Source organism: Salvelinus fontinalis, chromosome 7 (assembly GCF_029448725.1).
Source record: "Salvelinus fontinalis isolate EN_2023a chromosome 7, ASM2944872v1, whole genome shotgun sequence".
Classification (NCBI taxonomy): Eukaryota; Metazoa; Chordata; class Actinopteri; order Salmoniformes; family Salmonidae; genus Salvelinus; species Salvelinus fontinalis.
Window position 1 is genome coordinate 21,293,341 of NC_074671.1, and position 19,905 is coordinate 21,313,245.

Below are 19,905 nucleotides of genomic sequence, written 5' to 3' on the forward strand. Positions count from 1 at the left end.
TGATCCCACAGACAGATTGCAGCTCCAAAACATTGGCGGTCATCACTGACATGAAGGAGGCTGGAGTCCAGCGTTTCCTTCCAAAGACGGACTTTGTTTATGAGCCACACTTTGATTAAAATCCTAACATCCAGGGTGGTGGATACAAACAAGGGCTCTAGTTTCAGTTTCAGAGCAAAGAGGCGGCGGACGCTTCAGACTGTCTTACTGAGTCTGGGCCTTGCATATACAGTACAGAGGAGAGATTGCGCAAGCAACAGAACCAGCCATTCTCAGAGGTAGGCAGCCATATTATTTCAGTCACCGCTTTTGAAGGTGTACTGCTGTGTCTGATATACGCTTACAATACTGAATGGAAGGAATGTGGTTGTGAGGTCGCTTTGACGCGTAACAACTTGAATTGTCGGTCACATGAAAGCAGGTCTCTGTGCATAGATGAACTGGGAGCAGCTGTGTCTGCCCTGATAACAAACAAGCCATATTTAAAATATTAATAACAGGAGCACTACGCAGACTCTGGTCGCCCCCTCGAATAATAACGATTCATAAATCATGAATACTGGCCAGGCAGTGTGCATTTAAAACGGTCTGTCTCACTGTCGCCTTTCACCCTCTACTGTAATTAAGGGACAGTTCTGGTTGGAGCCAATCAATCTGTGGTGCGAGCCAGGATACTCTGTCGTGGTCGCCTTGGCAGCTCCCATTTCTGCAGCGAGTGTGACTGATAAGGGTCGTATCCCGCAGGCCTCGGATGGTGGAACCCAAAGCAGATCATTGTGTATTCAGCAGTAAACACATTTTCATATTTATTCTCTGTCCCTCTTTACATGTATTGATGCCAGTGTGATGCACAGTTGAGTGCAGCGAATGCTATTTCTATGGGTTAACATTGAAGGTCGAACCATTACAGTGGTGAGAGGAAAAGGACTAATCTGAATATGTTCAACTAAATCCATGTAAGGCCATGTGTGGTATTAAAATAGAGTTAACCGAGATTACCGTGGGAAATCATTATTAAGAGACTATGTCTGTTTTAGCACTAAGTGAAAATACTCAAGCCACATCAAAAAAGTACAGTACTAGTTTCTGATGTGACTATAAGCCTAAGAGCATCAACCGAAAAATAATAACACAAAAAGCCTGGAAAGAAATGGCAAATATTATTTTCCACATTTAATTTGAGGTAGTGTGTTTATTGACAGTCCGCCCACAGTCAGAGCCAGTAATACCCTGCCAAAGCCCAGGCCTCTTTTCTGCTGAAAGGAGTGGTTCTTTTCTCTGTCGCAGCGCAGGAAAAAGGTATTAAACACAGATTATTGTTTTTCATGGGCTTAGCCGGGGAAACATGCTCCCTGCAATTAAATTGTCGTAGTAGCAGAATTGGGGAGTTGTGTAGCGAGGGGAAAAAAACAAAAACAAACAATAGCTTCTTAGCTCTGTCACTGCCAACCAATCACAGAGCGAGTCTCGACAGACTCAGATTAGATATTTGCTGACCTGGACAGTTCATATCAGGTCATGAACATGGAGAGCAGAGAGGCAGGATTGGGTCTAGAATGAGAAACATTAAAACATGTATCAATCGAAACCTTGCCCAGGTCAATATACATCTGGATTTGATTTATATATTATAAAGTCCTGTTGGAGCTGGCTGCAATAACAACGGTTCAAATAGGCCTACATACCATACGCCGAGGTAAAAGCAGTAAAGGGAAAAGCAGACTAGGTAAAAGACCGAGAATACAGATATGCACCTGTTGGTCACAGATACCTTTAAAACAAAGGTAGGGGAGTGGATCAGAACCAGAATAGGGGAGTGGATCAGAACCAGAATAGGGGAGTGGATCAGAACCAGAATAGGGGAGTGGATCAGAACCAGGCATTGGGTGTTTCTCAATAATGCATACTACCATGCTCCAAGTGCATTCTCCAAGGACGTTCTCTTGAGTACGTTCTTGTGAGTACAAGAGTGTGGAGAACGCATAAAACATATTTGAGAAGCACTCACACTCCCCCTAATGTATTACCTCACGCTGCATCTCCAATTCACTGAACCTTCTTCCAGCCAGGACAATGGCAACAATAGGGACTAAACAAGACATACACAAAGCAAACATTTTACTTCATAATTATCAGCTAGATATATGTGATGACAATTATTCATGGTTAGCTAGCTACCTAGCCAGCCAGTTAAGCCTATTGACTTACTATCTACTTACCCATTCACTGAACCTTCCTTCTTCTAGCCAGGACAATTGCAATAGATGAAACAAGATATACACAAAGCAAAAGTACGTTTATGTTAATCGTAATAATGTAGCTAACCAGATAGTATAATAGGCAACAATGACCTAAAATCAATGTTATCCAAGGTAGATGTTAATTATTTGTGGGTAGCTAACTAACAATTCTTTCTGGCCAAGTTCAGCTAACCAGTTAATAAATACATGCTGTGTTAATTAAGGTATCAAACTAAAATATTGTAGTCAGGCAACATATGTGATGATGTGAGGCAACATTACAATGTGAGGCAACATTTAATTCTGAAGTCGGGAGTATATTTTCTCTTGCTTCAGTCTTTGACTTTAAGAAAATGTGAGTCATTTTTACGTGGTTGCATCATGTTCCTTTGAATACTTTCCGTTGAAGCTTGCATCGATGCGTGCTTCAAAATAAATTATGCACACAAACGGAGTACGCATTCAAGTGCCTTCCCTGCGCCATTTCGCATACTTTGAGTCGGACTCATACGCCGACCCTGCCGTGCTCCAATTTACGTGCTCGGAGTACGGTAGTATCCAGTTTGTGAAACACCCAGTATCAGGTGTGACTACCATTTGCCTCATGCAGCATGACATATCTCCTTCATATTGAGTTGATCATGCTGCTGATTGTGGCCAGTGGAATGTTGTCCCACTCCTCTTCAATGGCTGTGCAAAGTTACTGGATATTGGCAGTAACTGGAACACGCGGTTGTACACGTTGATTCAGAGCATCCCAAACATGCTCAATGGGTGACATGTCTGGTGAGTATGCAGGCCATGAAAGAACTGGGACATTTTCAGCTTCCAGGAATTGTGTACAGATAATTGCGACATGGGGTCTTGCATTATCATGCTGAAACATGAGGGGATGTTGGCGGACAAATAGCACGGCAGTGGGCCTCAGGATCTCATTACGGTAACTCGGTGCATTCAAAATGCCATCGCTAAAATGCAATTGTATTTGTTGTCCGTAGTTTATGCCTGCGCATACCCTAACCCCACAATGGGTCACTCTGTTCGCAATGTTGACATCAGCAAACGCTCACCCACACAACACCATACACGCTGTCTGCCATCTGCCCGGTACAGTTGAAAACAGGATTCATCCGTGAAGGGCACACTTCGCCAGCATGCCAGTGGCCATCGAATGTGAGCATTTGCCCACTGAAGTCAATTACAATGGCGAACTGCAGTCAGGTCAAGACCCTGGTGAGGATGACAAGCACGCAAATGAGCTTTCCTGAGACGTTCTTTTGACCGTTTGTGCAAACCCCCAATTTCAGCAACTGTCCGGGTGGCTGGTCTCAGAAGATCCCACAGGTGAAGAAGCCGGGTGTGGAGGTCCCAGTCTGGCGTGGTTACACGTGGTCTGCGGTTGTGAGGCCAGTTGGACGTACTGCCAAATTCTTTCTTTTTTTTAAAGTCAGGCGGCTTATGGTAGAGAAATGAACATAAAGTTCTCAGGCAACAGCTCTGGTGGACATTCCTGCATTTCCGCATGCCAACTGCACAATCGCTCAAAACTTGAGACATCTGTGGCTTGAGCTGCACCTGTGTTATGATCATGTAGTTTAATCAGCTTCTTTACCTGCAACACCTGTCAGGTGGACAGATTATCTTGGCAAAGGAGAAATTCTCACTCACAGGGATGTAAACAAATGTGTGCACAACATTTCTGAGAAAGAAGCTGTTTGTGCGTACGGACAAATTCTGTCATCTTTCACTTTACATGTTGCGTTTATATTGTAGGGAGTAGGGAGCATTACCATGACTCTTTCAGAGTTACTGTACAAGGACCCACTGACACCGTCTGTGAATAGACCAGCTGTGTATGATGACAAAATTACATTATGAAATTTACCAGTTAGAATGCTCCACTGGAGCGTGTAAAACTAGTCATGTACCCTAGATCAACCGCTAAAAAAGTAGTATGACACTTTTACTATTTTAAAACAATATTATTGACATTCATCTCAGAACCAAAAAGTTAACAGTATTTGAGCTGTGCGAGGAAAGAGAGAGTGCAAATTGCACACAGCACTGAGGCAATTACCTCATTTGTGCAAACTATGAACGTTATCTGGGTTTCGAAAGGGGGGAAGGGAGAGAGCAAGAGTAGAGCGAAAGAAAGAAAAAAACATCACATCAACGTCACATGCTCCCCGCTCCCACACACTGAAGGAAGAAGTAGCTCAGTACAGTAAACCCAGATCTGATAGGCCAGCTAGGTCAGCAGTTACATGGGTCATTCACTTTTAACCTTCTTTCCACGGTGGCGCTCGCATTACACAAAGCTGGAATAACACGCTAGTCACAGCAGTACCATAGGATTCTTTCATTAGAGCAGAACAGCACGGTCATCTGACTTAGCCCTACTGCACTCTCACAGGTTATTAACGTTTCCACAGTACAGACAACTTTACTGGGGGTTTGGATACACCGGGAGTCTGTTTGCTGACAGTGAGATCGCTCTGCGTTCGACTGTTGATGGATGAGGAGAGTAGTGGCGTGCAATAATGCCATTTCAGAATGAGTTCCCTCCGTCATGCTGCAAAGCGATACTTGTCGGTGTAATGCATGATGGGACTGTTACGGAAGGGATATGTGAACGTCTGTGTTTTGCCCACTCACGGTTTGCCTCTCACCCAGACAGAGACCCTATTATTCACCAGCTTGTTTCCCTAGATATGGGGGGGCTGTACCTGAATATGGGTCCATCTTTTACACGTCATCTAAAAAGGCACGCCGGCAAATGCAGAGGTGGTTTGTCCATTAGTGAAGCCACTTTCCTCCCCTTTGGTCTTATATAAAAAAATGTTTTACTAGGGCTGGTTCTCTTTGTGGACACCAAGGAACATTTGATTTGATTTTACAGACATGTTTACAACGTGACCATCAGAAGGTTAAACGAGGAGAAAACTTAACGGTATCTCGCCACTTCTGTTCTCCATCTGAAACAAACAGTAACGTTTTGCCCAAGATGAATTGCCAACAGAGACGTAATGGGTTCAGAATTGCGTTATCTACACGGGAGACAAAGTCGGACACTCTCAGAGGCTACTTGACCACATTACAACCTTGTATTGAAGAGCTCCGAGTCAATTCCATCTCCATCCTTTTGGTAACGGAGGAAGTCCGAAGTCAAGCATTTGGATTTACCACGCCATTAGCGCTGGTTGGATCTCAGAGAGATTCAGCAGGATAGATAAACCCTAAAAGCAACAAAGGGGGTTTACACCTGTTATGGCAGTAGGTGAGGAATCATTTCAAGCCTCAGAAAGACAGCAAGTCTGGTAACTAGATACAGCCAACAGACTGGGAGACCGTGAGGTCCAGTCAGTGAGTTCTGAGACTGACTCTGACGGCCAGCCTCATCCAAGGAGCCGTGCTGTGTTGATGGGTTTGAGCTCTTTGGCCACTCATCAAACGCCTCAGAGCCATAGGTCAGGATGATTGAGAAACTAACATGGCATGTATAACCTCTGTTCTATTGTGTCCAGTCAGTGTGTCCCTCTGACATGTTATAAGACACCCTAGGGTGTAGCTACACCCACTTACAACCCTCCCCCTACATCTCAGCAGGTGGCTATGAGCCATCAGGGTCAGAGGTCATTCAGACCTAGATTTCAAGTCAGGCCAGTGGCCATTGTGTCCTTCTTGCCCTCAAGTGCCTTTCTCCAGACCTCGCCGTGCTTGGCCCACTTCCTCAAACAGGGGTCATAAGACTTCTTATGGCTCTTAATTAGCACTCTATCTCCCAGAGCAGAGAACACAGCCACCCCCCTGTCCTCTCCTGGATGGAAGGCAGACATGATAGAAATAGAATTACTTCTATGAGCAAGACATAACGTAATGTGGCCTGGTGGAAACATTTGGATATAGAACTTAGCTGTAAGACGAGAGAGGGAATATATAGTCCTACTATTACGACAGGCCACTCCTTAATCATACACGAATATGTAATACTGACTGGCACAGGCCCAACTGACATAACCTGTTATACATAGAGAGAGATATATAAATCTCAACAGTTGTCAGTTGCGCTCAAATTAGCTTTGAGCATTTACTATACCAAAAACCATTCACACGTTCGCATGACATCGCCCTAACTGGCCGCTGACAACAATGCAGCGTGAGGGGTGAGTACATTTTTTTTTTTTTAAAGGTAGAAGCTCGATTTATTGCTCTCCGCAGCACCTACATACTCCGGTGTGTAAATCACAGCAAAGGATATTGAGGGTAGGCAATAACGGAGGGGGGGGGGGGGGGGGGGGGGGGGAGCTGCAATCAGAGAGAAGGGATGCTCCTTAGAGAAAACAATATGATGCTAATGCAGTGGCCTCTGGACCGCCACAACTAGAGTTCCGTCGCCATAGCGGGTGTCAATTAAAAAGGTCCTGGAGCCAGGGCCTGACTATGTCACAGCCCTCTGCCGAGCCACGCTTTAAACTTACGCCGCCTCCCCATTGTAGCCACATAAATCACCCTTCCAATGGAAAAGTAAACACCTCCCCGTCTTCCCTGGCTATGTCAGGTCATTTCTCAGACAGAGAGGGCATTGGACGATGGACGTGGAGTAGGTGGGAAAGAGATGAAATTAGCAAATGTCCAGGTAATTAATTCTAGCCTGGCTGTCAGTTGGCAAGCTGGATGAGAGCAGAGAAAGTGAGAGCGAAGAGATGTGGCTTTCATGCGAATTGGGCCTCTGATTTATCAGATTTAAGAGGGAAAACAGGGGTCCATTTGTCCAAAGGCGTCACCTTTGTTATCGAGTGACTGAGTGGCCTCCTCTTCATCCTCAGTCAATTATCAAAGGGTGCTAGTCGATTCCCTTTGTGGCAATTACTCTTCCGTTTGAAATTGAGGAAGCGATCAATGCTGTGCCGGGGGAGCTCATTGTACAGCAAATGAAAGAGGCATTGAACATTTCTTAAATGTATTTCAATGTCATTGTGGAGGAGATTCAATTTATGTGAAATAATTGAAGAGCATCTGACAAGGGGTTCTTGTTTTTTATTTTTTTTAAAATCAGAAATGGCAACTAAAACATGATATATGAAAGAGCATTTTAATTCTATTTTATCTATGAAATAGGCTCTGACAATAGCCCTACAAAATCAAACATTAAATTGTTGGCGTTTCAAGCCACAGCTACATACGGACAAACTGCACAACAAAAACTGTGTTCATGAAATTCATCAGATTTAAAAGGAAGCCGTTTGTTAACCCTGTATATGAAAAAAAGATATAATAATTACCCTGGACATCATTAATCTCTAGTGTAGCTAAATCTTCCTCTGGCAACTATTGGGCTAGATGTTAATCAATAACCAGCACTAACCGGCCTGCAGAGGCATTGTAAACACATCATTCCTCCATGAATACCATAGATGAATCCACACTGGCTGTGCCGTCGGAGACTATAGACCGTTTCATCCTGTGCTCATTCTATCCACAGAAACCTCTGCTCACACAGAAGAGCCACTGTCTTGTAGACCTCATTAGAAAGGTCAAAGCGGGTGCCATCACTAAGCTATTTCTCAACGTTGGCACAACATTTCACTGCGACTATTGCTGCCCCATCGAAGTGAGATGATGAGTTGCAGGCCCAACAAAGGGAGAGTAATGACATTGAATACAGCCCAATGCTGAGCAGAGTGTAAATCTGCCACGTTTCCTTTAAGAGAGTAAACATTCAAAAGGAACCACCTTATCTGTAGAAGAGATCACAGTCATACCCAGTTGGGGGATTTTCTCTTTGGGAGACGTTCCCTTGATAATACAATAAGAGCAAATGCTTAGTGCTGAGTGAGTGGGTCATTGGGTTGAATGGGTTCTCTGTTTTTCAGGGGCTTTCTGTTTGGGTGGGGAGGGGGGGGGATGAGAAAGAGGAAGAGGATGAAGACTGACCTGTGGGCATCCAGGGGTTGGGCGACGGCCTCTCCATGGTGTTAGCCTGCTCCCATTCAAAGTCATCGTCCTTACCCTGGCTGTAGCCGCATGCTGTGTAGGGCCCCTCAAAGTTACAGTCACCTGAGGAATACAACAAAATAGGATTTAGAACCAGTGCTGGAGAAACACAACACATTCAATAAGGCATACTGTGTAGTTCATGTTAGAGTGGGACAGAGGGAGAGAAATAGAAAAAAATTCAACACTGGTAGAAAGAGAGAGAAAATACAAGGAAGCAAATTATAGAATACAACTCCTGTAGCTTTGTCTGCAGTAATACATACACTATACATCTAAACGTATGTGGACACCCCTTCAAATTAGCAGATTCAACTATTTCAGACATTGGCATTAGAATGGTCTTACTGAAGAGCTCAGTGACTTTCAACGTGGCACCGTCATAGAATGCCACCTTTCCAACAAGTCAGTTCATCAAATTTCTGGCTAGCTTCCCCGGTCAAATGTAAGTGCTGTTATTGTGAAGTGGAAACGTCTAGGAGCAACAACGGCTCAGCCGTGAAGTGGTAGGCCACAGAAGCACACAGAATTGGACTGCCGAGTGCGGAGTGTGTAAAAAATAGTCCTCGGTTGCAACACTCACTACAGAGGTCCAAACTGCCTTTGGAAACAACGTCAGCACAATAACTGTTAAAATCGGGAGCTTCATGAAATGGGCTTTCATGGTCGAGCTGCCACACACAAGCCTAAGATCACCACGCGCAATGCCAAGTGTCGGCTGTAGTGGTGTAAAGCTCCCTGCCATAGAACTCTGGAGCAGTGGAAACGCGTTCTCTAGAGTGATGAATCATGCTTCACCATCTGGCAGTCTGATGGACTAATCTGGGTTTGGCAGATGCCAAGAGAATGCTACCTGCCCGAATGCATAGTGCCAAGTTTGGTGGAGGAGGAATAATGGGTTGGGGCTGTTTTTCATGGTTCAGCCTAGGCCCCTTAGTTCCAGTGAAGGGAAATTTTAACGCTACAGCATACAATGACATTTTAGACGATTCTGTGCTTCCAACTTTGTGGCAACAGTTTGGGCAAGGACCTTTCCTGTTTCAGCATGGCAATGCCCCTGTGCAAAAAGTGAGTTCCATACAGAACCCTGTGTGGAAGCACTTGACTGGTCTGCATAGAGCCCTGACCTCAACCCCATCAAACAACTTTGGGATGAATTGGAATGCCGACTGAGCCAGACCTAATCTCCCAACATCAGTGCCCGACCTCACTAATGCTCTTGTAGCTGAATGGAAGCAAGTCCACGCAGCAATGTTCCAACATCTAGGCCTCCCGAGTGGCGCAGTGGTCTATCGCAGTGTTAGCTGTGCCACTAGAGATTCTGGGTTAGTGTCCAGGCTCTGTTGCAGCCGGCCGCGCAATTGCCGCACAATTGGCCCAGCGTCTTCCAGGTTAAAGGGGGGTTTGGCCAGCAGGGGTGTCCTTGTCCCATCGCGCACTAGTAACTCCTGTGGTGGGCCGGGTGCAATGCACGCTGACACGGTCACCAGGTGTATGGCGTTTCCTCCCACACATTGTTACGGCTGGCTTCCGGGTTAAGCGAGCATTGTGTCAAGAAGCAGTGCGGCTTGGCAGGGTCGCGTTTCGGAGGACGCGCGGCTCTCGACCTTCGCCTCGTTGCAGCGATGGGACAAGACTAACTATCAATTTGGATATCATGAAATTGAGGAGAAAAAGGGGTAATAAAATAAAAAAATGATCTAGCGGGAAAGCCTTCCAAGAAAAGTGGAGGCTGTTATAGCAGCAAAGGGGTACCAACTCCATATTAAATGGCCAAGATTTTGGAATGAGATGTTCGACAAGCAGGTGTCCACATACTCTTGGTTATCTAGTGTTGTACAGTAGCATAGACTTTCCAATGTCATCACAGCCACTACAGGTCATGCTACCATCGGAACTACCACTATGAGGCTGTCAAAAAGCTCGCCACACACCCACAAACGCCTAATAGTAACAGGCAAACCTGACATTATGACAACCACAGACAGAGGAACACCACAACTTCAGCTTCTACCACAACTTGACAACCGTCCTGAGAACACTTTCAGATTTTCCTGTCACAACTGCTTCTAACTGATATCTGTATACCTGGCAGTAGCCATGGAGGGAAGCCGGCTTTGATTGGATTCAACTTCCACTTACATGAATATAACAGGTCAGGTAGAATATAAATACGCTGCTATGTGCAATGTCCTCTGTGTATAAACAAGTTCTGAGGTGATTGAACAAAGGCCTGCCTTTGTAATAAAAAAAAAAGTACGGCTGAGTGCGTCGCTCACATATTGTTCAGAACCCAGTGTGACATTCAGTAAATTGACAGAGGATTTACACACACAAAACATATCAACCACATATCGTGGAAGGAGTAAATAAAGCAAGGCAAAAAGCTCAGTATTGCCATATTCAAAGAGGAAGTGAGTAAATCCCCGCCTTTCCATGTGCTTACCCTTAAGCGGTGTTTCTTTGGCTGCACGGGTGTGATTCAATTCCTTGAAAAGACGGCGGATAAATATATTTTAGCGACACCATGGGCTTTGACGTCTTGTCGAGGTTTAGATGTAATGACTCTGAGATGCATGTAATTTAAGCGCTTGTTGTGTACTGTGCGGGGGGAAAACTGATCGCCTACCAGCCAGCAACAACACCGACAAAAAACATTTTTCTGAGCTGCTTTGCTCTGATTTTGACAGTATTATCTCTGCATTCTGACGCCATTTCGTTTCTACATGAACAACTAGTCATTTGGGCTTTCAGAGACAGGATGAAGTGATAAGCTTGTTGTCTTTGGTTCTGAGAGAAACTTATTGTCATGTCTACTGTACACAACATATCCTAGAGCAGAGATTCAAAGGGTAACATCAGAGACTATCAAAGAGTGGAAACTATAGGGGGGATTTCCAACAGGATCATAAGCCTCGATTTAAAACACGGTCAACAATTAGATGCCTTGTAGCACACTGCAACTAGACTAGTAGGTCAAAGACCAAGCAGGCATTGCTAATCAGTTAGTGTACCATGTCACACCTACATGTTGGTAATATGAAACAACACTGAGAACATTCAACTGATACATTACAGGGACCATGGCACACGAAACACAGATCGGTAGTCAGGAAGAGAGATGTTTAGGCCTATTCTGCTGTTTACACTGCTGCATCTGCAGCGCACACACACACAAAAACACATACACAGGTCCATATCAAAAGGGAGAGAAAAAAAATAGCCAGTGAATGTGAGGTTGTGTTCTCTATTGAAATGACTGGAAGCAGCGTGGTGCTAGTGGAGTCAGCGAGCAGGGAGAGTGACTTGCAGGCGATAGCTCTTTCATTCATCGCCACTGGTGGCCCGCCACTGTGTCCTTACCCCACGATGGTAGAATCAATTTACTTGGACCCCCGTCGAGCCATTAAATCCACACGCACAGAATGCAGAGAGAGGTGGAAACATTCAGCAACAAAGATATTTAGCCCATTCTATTCACCCCTCAGAAAAAAGCTGCTCTTCCCTTCCCCATGGGGAGACTGGATAGTGCTATTTAAAAAATTACTCAGCGGTGAGGAGCAACAGTTTTTAAAATCTCGCTCCTCCCGTTATCGGCAGACGCAGACGGCAGGTCGCAGGGCCTTTTCCCCGGAACACGCTGTTTCGGGGGTTAAGATTACAACGCTGTGATTATATTTTGACGACGGGGAGGTAAACACACATTTACTATTTGGCGGTGTGGGCAGTTCGCCGGTTTAATAATGACCCGCTGATATGAGGCGGACAGAGAGACTACAAGCTGAAAGGCAATGTTCTCGCAGCTGCTTAAGTTTGATATCCTACCTGTGGCAGGGTAGTCTCTGACTGATCTATGAGATATTTTAAGGGTCACTACTGTGTTTTTAAACCTTTTCTATTCAATGCTGTCTGCTATTGATACTGGTCATGTAATGTAATTCAATAGGGCCATGCGCTCTGGTCACTCTTCTGGCAACAACTCAGGTCTGCTCTAATGTAAGAGGGATGGTACTGCATGTGTCCAAGGCCCTGCTTTGAATGGGTTGGACAAAGACAAGACATCCCTGGTGGATTGTTCTTGGGTTCCTGAAATTTGCTTTGACACCTTGACATTAAAATGATGCCAAGAGTCATACCATTTTTTATTTGAAGGCGACCAATGAATTATGTCACACGCACCAAACACAACCTTACCGTGAAATGCTTACTTACAAGCCCTTAACCAACAATGGAGTTCAAGAATATATTTGCTAAATGAACTAAAGTTGAAAAAATATATAAAAACAATAAGATTATATAACAATAACGAGGCTAAATACAGGGGTTATCGGACCAGAGTCAATGTGCAGGGGTACAGATTAGTTGAGGTAATTTGTACTTGTAGGTAGGGGTAAAGTGAATATGCATAGATAATAAACAGTGAGTAGCAGCAGTGTAAAAACAAAGGGAAGGGTCAATAGTTCAGGTGGCCATTTGATTAATTGTTAAGTCTTATGGCTTGGGGGTAGAAGCTGTTAAGGAGCCTTTTTGGACATAGACTTGGTGCTCCGGTACCACTTGCCATGCGGTAGCAGAGATAAGTCTATGACTTGGGTGACTGGAATCGGACAATTTTTGGGGTCTTCCTCTGACACCGGCTAGAATATAGGTCCTGGATGGCAGGAAGCTTGGCCTCAATGATGTATTGGGCCATACACACTACCCTCTGTAGTGCCTTACGGTCAGATGCCGAGCAGTTACCATACCAGGCGGTAATGCAACCTGTCAGGATGTTCTCGATGGTGCAGCTGTTTAACTATTTGAGGATCTGGGGACACATGCCAAATCTTATAAATCTCCTGAGGAGGAAAAGGAGTTGTCTGCCCTCTTCACAACTGTCTTCGTGTGTTTTCACAATGATAGGTTGTTGGTGATGTGGACATCAAGGAACTTGAAAAACTCTCGACCCGCTCCACTACAGCCCCATCGATGTAATGGGGGTGTGTTAAGCCATCCTTTTCCTGTAGTCCACGATCATCTGATTTGTCTTGCTCACATTGAGGGAGAGGTAACCTAACACCACACTGCCAGGTCAGTGACCTAACACGACATTGCCAGGTCACTGACCTCCCAATAGGCTGTCTCGTTGGTGATCAGGCCTTCCACTGTTGTCGTCAGCAAACTTAATGATGGTGTTGGAGTCGTGCTTGGCCACGCAGTCGTGGGTGAACAGGGAGTACAGGAGGGGACTAAGCGTGCACCCGAGGGGCCCCTGTGTTGAGGATCAGTGTGGCAGATGTGTTGTTGCCCACCATTACCACCTGGAGGCGGCCCGTCAGGAAATCCAGGATCCAGTTGCAGAGGGAGGTGTTTAGTTCCAGACTGTTGGTCTTGGTATTGTACTGCGAATAGCAATTTAACTCAACTTCACTCCATCACCTCCCATTTTGTTTGGTGTAGCAAGACACAGACGACAACGTAACAATAGATCTTTAGAACACAGCGTCTTCAGAAAGTATTCACACACCTGGACTTTTTCCACATTTTGTTGCATTACAAGGTGGGATTCAAGTCAAAACTAACTAGGCCATTCAGGAACATTCAATGTCTTGGTAAGCTCCTCGTGTATATTTGGCATTGTGTTTTAGCTTATTGTCCTGCTGAAAGGTGAATGTGTCTCCCAGTGTCTGTTGGAAAGCAGACTGAACCAGGTTTCTCTATGATTTTGTTTAGCTCTATTCTGTTTATTTTTATCTGACAAAACTGCCTAGTCCTTGCAGATGACAAGCATGACATGATGCAGCCACCACTATGCTTGAAAATATGAAGAATGGTACTCCGTGATGTGTTGGTTTTGCCCCAAACATAAACATTTGTATTCAGGACAAAAAGTTAATTGCTTTGCCACATGTTTTGCAGTTTTACTTTAGTGCCTTGTTGCAAACAGGATGCATGTTTTGACATTTTTAATCTGAACAGGCTTCCTTCTTTTTACTCTGTCAATTAGGTTAGTATTGTGGCGAAACTACAATGCTGTTGATACATCCTCGGCTTTCTCCTATCACAGCCATTAAACTCTTTAAATGTTAAGTCACCATTTGCATCGTGATGAAATTCCTAAATGGTTTCCTTCCTCTCTGGCAACTGAGTTAGGAAGGACGCCTGTATCTTTGTAGTGACTGTATTGCTACACCATACAAAAGTGTAAATAATAACTTCACCATACTCAACGGGATATTCAATGTCTTCTTTTTTGAATTTTCAATCTGCCAATAGGTGCCCTGCTTAGCGAGGCATTGGAAAACCTCCCTGGTCTTTGCAGTTGAATCTGTGTTTGAAATTCACTTACAGATAATTGTAGGTGTTGAGTACAGAGGTAGTCATTCAAAAATAATGTTAAACACAATTATTGCACATAGATCGAGTCCATGCAACTTATTATGTGACTTGCTAAGCAAATGTTCACTCCTAAACGTATTTAAGCTTGACATAACAAAGGGGTTAAGAAGCGAGGTTTGGCGGGTCATGTTTCGGGGGACGCATGACTCGACCATCGCCTCTCCCGAGCCAGTTGGGGAGTTTCAGATTTGAGACAAGATCGTAATTCGATCGAATTTGGGGAGAAAAAGGGAGTCAAATAAATAAAAAGAATAATAAAAATGTAAAATAAAAATCTTACATTTGCACAATGTCTCTCGTTCACATTCACTTGGAAATGTCTAAACTCACCAAAAATGACATTCGCTAGCTCCTACCTATATATGTCTAACTTTATGAGATGGATTGCCGGTCTTTGCATGTTGTTTATTTTCATTTGCACTTGATGGCATATTTAGCTAGCAGCCTCCATTCGCTATTACTTGTGCAAATTATATTAGCACTCTGGGCTTTTTAGCATTTTTTGGGGGCACCCCTTGTGTACTAAACCGGTAATACCATAAATCCCAGGATGAGAGAAGGACGGTATGACTATATGAACATCTGGATCCCACCCAAACCTACTCTCCAGAGCCAGTCTGGCAAAAAGTAAATGTAAACAGTGTGGACAGCCAGTTGAATTGATCCCTCTGCAAATGAGTGAGCAATACTTTAGCGAGACGTTGGGGTGTACATGAAAGGGTCTGACGGGGCCTCAAAGGACCCAATCTCCCTCCATCCTCCTCGATCGATAACGCTTCTTCCCGGTCATCTTCTCTGCCTTTCAAGAAGAAAATAAAACAAGCAAACAGACCAAAGCTACACTAAAGCCGGTACAAGATTTATGTGGTAAATATTTCAGATTTCTGTGTGAGAGGCGCTCCATTGGCCTTTATAGTCTGATATGTTGTGCATTTTTAAAACTCCATCAGTCTTTTCATGGCATTGAGCCACCGGCCACAATCAATAATCCTCCTCCTCATGATGGAACCCATTCCTCCAAAGTTTTCCTTAAAAGGGCTTTTATTGTTGGACCCGGTACCACTACAGTAGTTATTCTTAAAGAGGATATGTGGTTCACTTTGTTATTTTTTATAATTCTGGAAAGTTTGTGCATTTGTGTCTGACTAAAACTGCCACTTTTGTTGCCTGATAAATCTATTACACACCAACAGTATTGAGAAAAACTGCCTAAACAAGCAAACTATAAATGTGATTTCCATCACCACAACAACAAAAAATGCAATGGCAGTTCTTGATAAGGAGTCATACCCATAAGCCTACCTGCTTGTGTCCTGATAAATTCAACAATGCAAGGCCTGAGCAGATGTGGTTCGTACCCATTCCCTATCCTAGCAGCGCCTGTTCCACCAGTAACAGCTTCCTATATAACAGGTAATTCCACACAGAGATGGTAGAAATAATGCCATCCTCCTACCCCATCCCAGCTGGGCAATTACATGGCCTCCAACACCCCGTCCTCTCTGGTGAGGGAAACCCCCGAGTGTGCATTTGGGCTTGGTGGTCCCTTGTGGCCTGTTCCTGGCTTTATGAGCATCTTGTCTTCCCCTCAGCCCCCAGAGAACACCAGGCACAAAAGCAATCTCAGGTAATTTAAAACCTGATGCCTGCTATCTCTCCACTCTCTATCCCCGGCTGTGCCACCGATACGAGCCTGAGCCCTGAGAATCCCACTGCTAAACCCGTTTGGGACTGATGGGCCCATTGCGGCCTTGTTTTTTTTGCTTTTGTTTATCTGAGGGAGCTAGCCAGGTGTCGAGGACCCTTCTTAGCTCTGTCAGAATGGGCTGTCTGAAGAGAATGCCGCTTAGTTTGGGAGGCCTTTAGAAAAGGCTTTTAAAATGCGGTCAATTTACATGTCATCATCAGTTGCAGAATACTTTTCTCTCGCTTTCTCCCAATGTCATCTCTCCTTCTAGAGGAAAACCAATAAGGAGGCAGAGATATTTCCCTGATTAACATCTTCCATTGGGGAGGAGAGATGCTGGTCAGGCCGTGTATTGCCCCAGCTTGATCCAGATAGCAGCCTGGTCCCAGAAATAAAAATTAAAAAAAGAGTCGGGGGGAATTAGATGCATCAATCTCTGCATCGATGCGTTTATGACTCTTGAGCAACCGCGATAAACTGTCTCTTGCGTGTCGCCGCAGCAACTCAGCCTAACACAAAGTTATAACTCTCTGGGAAGACTAGACAAAAACAAGAGCTTTACACCCTGTGCTTCTCACCACATGTTTTCCCTTAACACCTTGCAATTATGTGCTCTGGTGTTTGGAATCAGTGTTTTACAAACGGTATACGGGCCCCTGGGGCACTGAATTGCAATGGGCCCTGCGGTACGGCCAGGCTGTGAGCTAAGGTCCAAAATATTTGCAGCGGCTCTGTTCAAAGAGAGGAAATCACAGATCAACAACAGGGGCATGTCACATGCTGCAATCTACAGTACCTTCATCAGCAGAGAGAGCTCAAACAGCCAGACCGGTAGGCCCTCACAGTTTCGGGCCTCAACTCAAGTACAACAGACCGCCTCCAGGTCAGGGAGATTAGGATAATCCCAAAATAATTTGGGAGAACAACAAGGGAGCAGGATCCCAGGGGGATAAAGGAATGGCTCCGAGTCAACCTCATATTCCACTGGCCATACAGGCAGTGATGTAAAGTACTTAAGTAAAAATAACTTTAAAAGTACTACTTAGTAAAGTCCAGATCCCCCCCCCCAAAAATAAAATAGACAATTTTTATTTTACAACTTTTACATTTCTAAAGAAAATGTACATTTACCCTGTCACCCATTTACCCTGTCACCTAGCAAGACATTTACTCAAGTATGACAATTGGGTACTTTTTCCACCACTGCATCCAGGACCCTACAAGGTCAAATCTGTCGTTCTGCCCTTGAGCAAGGAAGTTAACCCACTGTTCCCGGACGCCGAAGACGTGGATGTCGATTAAGGCAGCCCCCCGCACCTCTGATTCAGAATGGTTGGGTTAAATACGGAAGACACATTTCAGTTGAAGGCATTCAGTTGTACAATTGACTAGGTATCCCCCTTTCCTATCATGTCCATCTCAGTAGATGAAGACTATTCTCTTCATTACAGTTTGAGGGGGAAAGTTTGTCAGCTGCATCAACCACTCTTTTCATTAGAGAACATTGTAATAGGTGTGTATTTCTGAAGTTATGGCACTAAGTCACTTAGTCACTTGACTGACTATTTTGAAAGGTGGCATTTTATAGTTAATGACACCATCTGACATGGTTCACTTTGTGGCTGTTCTAATGTAGTAAGAGCTAACAGCTTTTAAGAGTTTAGTTCCATACGGAATCAGTTTCACTGGACTTTTTGTAAAAAATCTGAAATTGTATCAATGTTTTTACTCTTGAAATGTAGAGACTGGGAATTGCCCATTGCTGTTCCACTACACTGCAGTTGTGGAATTTCTAAATCTATTCTACCATAAGTTTCCGCATCATCTGCCAGCCATTTTCTGTAAACTTTGGGAGACTACCTCAAAGACCATATAATCGTTGAAACGTTGACGGGAGAGTTTGGCTTTTCATGACTTCATTATTTCTCTATCAATAAGGGTGAGAATCTAAAATGCATTAGGCTGAGAGGTGACCCGCGGTTTAAACGCAGGCCCATTGACCCGAACAGCAGAAGTAATTAATCATATTATGCTCATATCGAGCTTCTCACAAACTCTGGCAGCCCATCGCCAACCATTCACTTTACGCACCAGGAGGCCACTCGCTCGATACTACACCCCCCCCCCCCCCCCCCCTCCACCCCACTCCACCTCCCAGCTGGGAGATACACTTGATCAGCCGAGCGGACATCCTACTAATGGAAACGTAGCAGCGGTGTACACAACCCAGCAGAGATGGGACAGAGTCCGAGGAACGGGGAGAAGAAGAATCCCATTTCTCCACAGGTGGATAGGAGACATTGCAAATAGCAGTCTGGTTTTAGCAGCCTCAGCACGCCATCAATGGCTTTACCCTCTTCCAATGCCTTTTTTGGCCATCCCCAGCCACCGTCCATACATCCACAGGAAGGGAGAAAACCAATTTAGCAGGCTCCATCTTACCATCATTTCCGCAGTCTCCTGTGATTACCTGGGTCCTCTCGGATCAAAGTGGCCATATAATTCATTAGCCGGGTTCAAAGGGGCTAAATCACTTGTCGCTACTTTCCTCCAAGGCCATGGGGCAAAACACAGAAATGTGGAAATCTAGATGGGCCATGTACCCCGGGAGGGACAAAAGAGTACTGGCTTAAATACAATGAACCAATCAACGTAGGACTAGCAATAGAGGAAGCTAAGTGTTTGACATATAGACTGTACCATTTGCTGCAACATGCGTAGAAGCGGTCATTAAAACAGATTCAAGAGGGGGTGAAACCAGGCGTCCCTGTTGCTCTGTAACAACATACTATTTGTCTCAACGAAGCTATTAAACAACACAGCGGCCATGTGATAGCAGAAGGATGAAGGAAGACGTGAATAGCGCCAGGTAAGGGAGATGTGAAATCAGATGGAACGGCCTCCTGAGCGGGCCGCTAAGGAGACGTGAGGGATGGCAGGCACTCTCCGTCCTCTCACTGCTGCCAAATGATGATGGATGAGACGTCCGAGCGACGGGGAGATTCACCACTACAAGATACGCCGTTTCCTCGTTCACCGTGTCTTCCAAGCTCTGTCATAAACTAACTCACTTCCACGCCATAATTATACTACATCCGTCTGTCTTTACGGCCACAACAGCGCTCAATTAGGACGAGTCTAGACTAGTAAGCCTCACTGAGACAACGATGATTGCAGACAGTGAGACGAGGGAGGTGGTATTGCGAGTATGTACTGTAGCACTGTGACAGAGTAACTAATTTTGTCACATAACACAGCTGTGCACTGCTGGCCAAGCGTACTGACAGTGAGTGATTGATCTATGCAGTGAAACGTATTCTAAGCATGTTGTAAATTGGGGGAGCGTGGCGCGGAGGTGCTGTAAACCATGTGACGGCAAGCAGCTGTGATCAGGCTTTGCACGGACAAGGGACAATATATCCAAGGTCCCGTTGCACTAAACATTCCTATGACAAACTAATTGTGAGACTGATCATGCATGCATGTCTACTAGGTAGACAATGACCATGAACCTGCTTTTACATTTCGCACTGTGCTGCAAAACTGTGCGTTCATCTGTGTAAGGAATCGACCCTACACCTCCTGCCAATAGATGCGACACACCCA

The 19,905-nt window shown here is 44.8% G+C and overlaps 1 protein-coding gene across 8 annotated transcripts in view; it reads right to left on the reverse strand.

Moving 5' to 3' along the window:
• Positions 1 to 19,905, reverse strand: part of LOC129859197 (receptor-type tyrosine-protein phosphatase mu-like) — a 306,071-nt gene that overhangs the window by 237,625 nt on the left and 48,541 nt on the right. For all 8 annotated transcript variants that reach the window (XM_055928653.1, XM_055928654.1, XM_055928649.1 and 5 more), the window contains exon 2: positions 8,175 to 8,297. In XM_055928653.1, coding sequence (XP_055784628.1) covers positions 8,175 to 8,297 — 123 coding nt within the window. The remainder of the gene's footprint in view (positions 1 to 8,174; positions 8,298 to 19,905) is intronic.